The following is a 7,224-nucleotide window of genomic DNA, read 5'->3' as shown; positions in this document are numbered from 1 at the left end:
TCTTTAAGAATATCAAATAACAAAAATATTCTTTACAAAATTAATTGTCATATATATATATATATATATATATATATATATATATATATATATATATATATATATATATTATATATATATATATATATATATATATATATATAATATATATATATATATATATATATATATATATATATAAGTCAGGATGAGGCACTATATTTAAAAAAATAATAATATCATTATATATCTATATGACAATCGATAAAAAAAAGTATTTATTTTAAATATAATAGTCTATTAAATAATTAAAAGAGCATTTTGTTATAAATTGATAATTTAAAATTAAATGTAAAATTACATGATATATAGGTAAAATTACACCAAATATCTTTTAAATTATTTTTGTGTAATAGATTGGCCCTTTAAGTTTTTGTGTGTAACAAATCGGTCATTTAATTTATCAAACGTGTGCACCATTACTCTTTTTTAACTGTGTAAATTTGTAAATTATGGATGTAATTATTTTGAGTGATATGAAAATAATGAAGTACAATAAAAAATACAACAGTCATAAATTTCTAATATTCTAAACATGAACAGAAATATTTGGAATCAATCCAAAGTATCAAGTTGTGAAATTTTTACTCAACTAACCCACTTTTTCAAAAAAAAAAAAATCCAAAATAGCCCACTTATCAGATTAATTCCCAAACTACCCCACTTTGAAGAGGTGGCACCAGATGAATTGGTGTATGCTCTCTAAGTTAAAGAGGTGGCGCAAATTAGATTGACTTATGCACATGGTGTTGTCAATCCAATCGGCGCCCATGTGTAAAAAAATGAGAGGAGACGCCAATTGGTCTGGCGCCTCTGTGTATTGCGTATTTTTTTAAAAAAAAATAATGTACGTTTTAGATAAAAAACGAAATCAGACCAATTGATATTAATATTAATATGCATTTACATACGAATACCATAAAGACTAATGTCGTTGACCGGGATGACCTAACTGAACTTCGGTACCACATTCCCTAGCTACCCGAACGCGTGACCCTAACTCACGTTGATGATTCACCCTAGGTGTTTAAGGATTTGAGGGCGATGAACATCACCACCACCTGCAATGAAGTGCTACCGTCATAGCTGAGTTTGTGACCCATGCTAGAGTAGTTGGGTTGTGTTTGAGATATTGGAGGGCGACCAAGATGATTGAAGGGTGACATTGGTGTGAATGATGCGTCGAGGAAATGTTGAAATGATTGTTGTGGTGTTTGGTAGCCATATGGTTGTTGCATCATCCATTGTGTATGCTTCACTTTCCTAGTCAAGATCCATTCAAGGCCCACTTGTTCATGGTATATTATGGAGGTTTCTTTGGTCTGTTTAGCATTCACATCTTGACCTTACATGTTCATCTTTTGGTTGTCTATGTTCATTGATTCAAGCCCATTTCCATGGCATCACAACTCCCACTTGATTCAGTTCATCCCTAGCATTGCATCTGATCATATCCTCATGCTTAGTCCATGCCTAACCTATTTCATTTGGCCAATGTCATTCATGCAATTTGCATTGCCATTGTTGTTTGGTCCATGAATCTTTGATTATGACCTAGTTCATTGTACATCTTGGGCCCTGCTAGAGTTTTTGTTTCATGTTTGGCATTGTTCATCCAAGTTATGGTCATGTCCATTGATCCATGATTAGGTATTCATCAAGTTCATCACTTAGTCTATTCCGTATTATTTTCATTGGTGTTTGGTCCATGAATCGTTGGATAGGTCCTAATCATTATCCATTTTGGTCCTTAGGTCTTGATTCATTTAAAATTTGTGTCCATTGATTCATGTTATCATGTTCATTCATTTCAATATCTTTCATATCCATACAATTCATTTCAAACAGTCAATGCATTCAAATATCAAATATTATTTCATACAATCACATTCAAAGTCCATACATGTACAAAGACTATAAAATTGACCATTTATACAACAGTTGACTTTTGGTCAACAATTGACTTTTTGCGCGACAACCATAATATTTCTAACTTATTACAACAATCAAACTGATATCATTTGGTTCAAACATCACTTCCATAACATCCTTATAATTTTTTACTCGCACCCATCCACATAAGGTATCGAGTCTCTCAATACTTCTAATTTTTTTTTGCCTTTAGGTATGTTTCCGTCTAACCAACGAACCAACTCGCATTAACATGGGTTAGGACCACGCGTTCGGGTTGCTAGGGGATGTGGCACCTGAGGTCGGTTAGGTCATCCCGGTCAACGACATTAATCTTTATGGTATTCGTATGTAAATGCATATTAATATTAATATCAATTGGTTCGATTTCGACTTTTATCTAAAACGTACATTGTTTTTTTTAAAAAATGACACAATACACAGAGGCGCCAGACCAATTGGCATTTCCTCTCCTTTTTTACACATGGGCATCAATTGGATTGACAACACCATGTGCATAAGTCAATCCAATTGGCGCCACCTCTTTAACTTAGAGAGCAGACGACAATTCATCTAGCGACACCTCTTTAAAGTGGAGTAGTTTGGGAATTAATCTGAAAAGTGAGTTATTTTAGGATTTTTTTTTGAAAAAGTGGGTTAGTTGAGTAAAAATTTCTCAAATTGTTATAAAAAAACTTAAATGACAAATATGTTACACAAAAATAATTTAAAAAGACCTTGGTGTAAATATATGAATAATTATTTAGGGTTCTATTTGTGAATGATTTATTTTAAAAGTTAATTTTTAATTTATAATGTTTCGGTTAAAATATAGTTAAATTGATTTTATATTTAATTTTAAAATAATTTTTTACTAAACTTTTTTTAATTTTCTCTGTATAATTTTAATTATTTATATATAAAAGTAGATAGATAAACATTGTTAATAATAAAATTGAAAAAAATTACATAAATAAAATTTTTTAATTATTAAATTTTTTTAAAGATAAATATTATAAAAAATAATATAATATATATTTATGTTTTTAAATTATATTTATCGTAGATATATTATGTTATAAATTTATATTAATGTCCCACGATCTAAGAGTGAAATTTGTCATAGGAATATGCCATAAAGAATTATTAGAGGTACCATTTGATCTTGAATATATATATATATATATATATATATATATATATATATATATATATATATATATAAAAGAAAAAGTCACCGACCAAATGTAGGTCTTTGTTCAAATTTTGTTAGTCAAACATAATCACTTGACAATAAAAATATACTTTTTTCCCAGATTTTATTTCACTAGTAGTTAGATGAATCAGGTTCTTCAAATTCAAAAGTTTCAAACTTTGCGTGAAATTTCGACATTTTGAAGAAACTGCAAGCTATCTTTTTATTCTCTTTCAGTTACAGTACGATTCAAAAAACATTGTTCAGAATCTAGAAAGTTGTCTACTTCTGATGGAACAACAAAAAACCGTGAAAAACAACAAAACGACAAATAACGAGGTTGTTCTTCGAATTTCAAACAACCAAGAAATCAGAGATTTTGGAGCTACCCAAGTTGCCGAAACCAGTTCTCATTCAAAAGGGTCACATGCAGAAGAACTCATAGAGCTTGAGAATGTCAGAAGCAGTTTCTTGGGTCGGTCTGAATTTTCAAAGCCAAAAGCAAGAATGGTGGAACCACCATTACCAAAAGATGCAAGCTTTGTAGCAGAAAAGACTCAAATCAAGAATTCCAATTCTCCAAACAAGAAGGTTCTTCCAAGAGATGTTCCTGATGGAATTGGAACTGTCATTACCCCAAGAACTCCATTGATTGGTACTCCAAGGGAAGGAGAAGAAGTGGATGATGATGATGATGAAGAAGAAGTTTACAAGACTGCAGAAATTGAAGTGAGTAAGAGATCTGGTAAGAAGATGAAACTAATGAGTTGGATTGAGTTATTTGCATTTGTTTCAATTTTGGGTTTTTTGATTGCAAGCTTAATGGTTCATAATCTGCAACATAAGAAAATTTGGAGTTTAGAACTTTGGAAATGGTGTGTGCTTACATTAGTTATCATCTCTGGTAGATTAGTCACTAGCTGGTTTATCAATGTTCTGGTTTTCTTAATCGAAAGAAACTTCTTGTTTAAGAAGAAAGTCTTGTATTTTGTTTATGGTGTTAGGAAGAGTGTTCAAGCTTTTATATGGTTAAGTTTGGTACTTTTGGCATGGAGTTTAGTTTTCCACCATGGAGTTAAGAGAACAAGAAAAGTTACTACGATTCTTGGTTACATCACAAGGGCACTTGCTTCTTTTGTTATTTCCGCGGCTATATGGTTGGCGAAAACTTTGTTGATTAAGCTATTGTCTTCTCATTTTCAATCGACTAGGTTTTTCGATAGGGTTCAAGAATCGATTTTTCATCAGTATATTCTTAGGACTCTTTCTGGTCCTCCTTTGATGGAGATGGTGGAGATGGTAGGTAAGAGTTCGAGTAGTGGCCGGCTTAGTTTCAAGATGTTGGTTAGAGATAATGAGAAGAAAGGGACAAAAGAACAAGTCATCGATGTAGAGAAGCTTAAGAAAATGAAACAAAAGAAAGTTTCGGCTTGGACTATGAAAGGATTGGTTGATGTAATTAAGAGTTCTGGATTATCTACCATTAGCTATACGCCGGAGAGTATATATGAAGAAGAGAGTGATCAGAAAGATAATGAAATTACTAGTGAATGGGAAGCAAAGGCGGCCGCGTATCGAATTTTCCGAAATGTTGCCAAGCCAGGAAGCAAGTAAGACTGCTTTACCCTCTAAAAGCTCCCTGCATTGTGATTTACATTCATTTTCTTTGGAATTGTTCAATGTTGTCATTTAACCATTGAATTCATTAGGTACATTGAGAAGGAAGATCTTTTGCAGTTTATGAAAATCGAAGAAGTGGAAAATTTGCTTCCATTATTTGAGGGAGCAGTCGAGACCGGAAGAATTAAGAGGAAGTCTCTCAAGAACTGGCTGGTAAAGTAGCTTGATATAATCTTTATTACATCATATCCGATCACAAGGTCTAGAAAATAGATAGCACCGGCATCTCAGGATAAAGGCATGCCTCAGGGTCTTATAAATGTTAATATCTGACATTCACACGACACCATTACATGTAGTTACATTTAATCACTTATATTTTCTCAAACTATTATCGGTGCCTACTTATTAGTGTCGTTGTCCATGTTTGTGTATTTTCTTAGAACTATTATCGGGGCCTACTGACATATATTATTCATGTTCGTAGGTGAAAGTCTACCTAGAACGCCGATCTCTTGTACATTCGCTAAATGATGCCAAAACAGCTGTTGATGAATTGAATAACATTGCTTCCGCAATCGTCCTTATTTTGGCCATCATTGTGTTGTTGCTTGTGATGGGATTCTTAACAACCCAAGTTCTTGTCTTCATTTCATCACAGCTTTTACTTGTGGCGTTTGTGTTTGGCAACACGGCCAAGACAGTATTTGAAGCTATTATATTTGTTTTCGTGATGCATCCGTTCGATGTCGGTGATCGTTGTGTCATCGATGGTGTTCAGGTAGTTTTAAGACCTCAATATAAAACCATGACTTTATAACTTCAAATATAACAGCTCAAGACGTACCTAACCGACACGTTGTTACATATACTTCACAGATGATTGTAGAAGAGATGAATATATTGACTACAATATTTTTGAGATACGACAATGAAAAGATATTCTATCCGAATTCAGTTCTTGCGACCAAGCCAATAAGTAACTTCTATCGGAGTCCAGAAATGAGTGATTCAGTTGAATTTTCTGTTGATGTTTCGACTTCAATACAAAGCATTGGAGCTTTAAAAGCTAGATTAAAAGAGTAAGTTTATACTAAACTCTCTAGCTCTAAATTTTGAAAATAGAAATCTTAGTTTGATCTACTATGATTTTCTATCTATGAAGCACATACACAAACAACAGGCAAAACACCGACACTGACACGTCGATACCGGTAATAATTTGAAAAAACGAATAAATTGAATACTAATCACAGGTGTAGATATCAGGGTCGGACACGTCTGATGCTCACATGGACATGATCATGTCATTTTTCTGAAGTGTCGACGTTACATAGCTTTCTATCTCTAACAATGTGATATATAAGCACTACAATTCATGTTAATTATGTACTTCAACTTAATGTTGATATTTTTGTATAACATTTTCAGATACTTGGAGAGTAGGCCACAACATTGGCGTCCAAACCACAGTGTATTGGTTAAGGATATTGAGAATGTAAACAAGATGAAAATGGTTCTTTACGTTACTCACACGATAAACTTTCAGAATTCGGGCGATAAGAACAACAGAAGATCTGAATTAGTTCTCGAGTTAAAGAGAATTCTTGAAGATCTCGATATTAAATACAATTTGCTGCCTCAAGAAGTTCGTCTCAATCATGTAAGATCACAAGACAATAAGGCAGAGACAGTTTGAAAAGTAACATAAGCTATGTCATGTTTTTGTACTATTGTAGAATTTAGCTTCATTCAACTGGAAAATTGCATAAAAAAGGCAAGTTGTCAAGTAATATGAATAAACATTGAGAACAAGTTGTGTACTTCAAGGTTTATTTTATACATTATGATTTTTTATAATCTTTTTATTTATCCATTTGCATGAGGAAGGTTTACCTGTGAACGATACTATTATATTGTGTCACAATACTATTATATATTGAACGTGCAAAACAAATTATTACACTATACTTAAACTTTATCAGAGTTAAAACCTATTTAAATAGGATCTCATATAATTTTCATAAGATAAAACCTATTTATATAGGATCTCATATAGTCTTCGTCAATGTTAAAACATAGAATTTTAATTGATAGAGTTTTAATTGTTTTGTTATGTTTGAAACCTGATTAACCTATAAGATAAATTAGTTATATTTATCTACATGATATTTATGGATGTTTTCTTTTGATTTGGTTGAGAACAAAAAGCTTTGTCAATGAGGTGGTTAATAGAGGAGAAGAGGGAAGTGGAACATAAGGTAGAAAAGAAACCTAAATGAAGAGGGAAAAAACATGAAGAAGATATTAAAGTAAAAATAGTAAGAATTGTCATGAGTGAAAACTTAAAAGATAGGTGGATTTGGGGCAAAAGTTTTTAGTCGGTAAAGGAGGCTTATTCCTCAATTTTGAATGAGGAATTTTGCAATTGCTTGAAGTGATTTGATTATGATTAAAGT

General features: G+C 32.1%; 1 protein-coding gene across 1 annotated transcript; it reads left to right on the top strand.

The window, feature by feature from the left end:
* Positions 1-3,218: 3,218 nt before the first annotated feature.
* Positions 3,219-6,594, top strand: LOC127135590 (mechanosensitive ion channel protein 10). Its single transcript, XM_051062258.1, has 5 exons — positions 3,219-4,755; positions 4,855-4,978; positions 5,253-5,546; positions 5,645-5,847; positions 6,197-6,594. The coding sequence occupies exons 1-5, from the start codon at positions 3,437-3,439 to the stop codon at positions 6,462-6,464; spliced, it is 2,208 nt and encodes a 735-aa protein (XP_050918215.1). The 5' UTR covers positions 3,219-3,436; the 3' UTR covers positions 6,465-6,594.
* The last annotated feature ends 630 nt before the right edge of the window (positions 6,595-7,224 follow it).

Source organism: Lathyrus oleraceus, chromosome 1 (genome assembly GCF_024323335.1).
Source record: "Lathyrus oleraceus cultivar Zhongwan6 chromosome 1, CAAS_Psat_ZW6_1.0, whole genome shotgun sequence".
In the NCBI taxonomy this organism is placed as follows: Eukaryota; Viridiplantae; Streptophyta; class Magnoliopsida; order Fabales; family Fabaceae; genus Lathyrus; species Lathyrus oleraceus.
The sequence above is the reverse complement of the archived record's forward strand: the minus strand, read 5'-3'. Positions and strand labels throughout refer to the sequence as shown.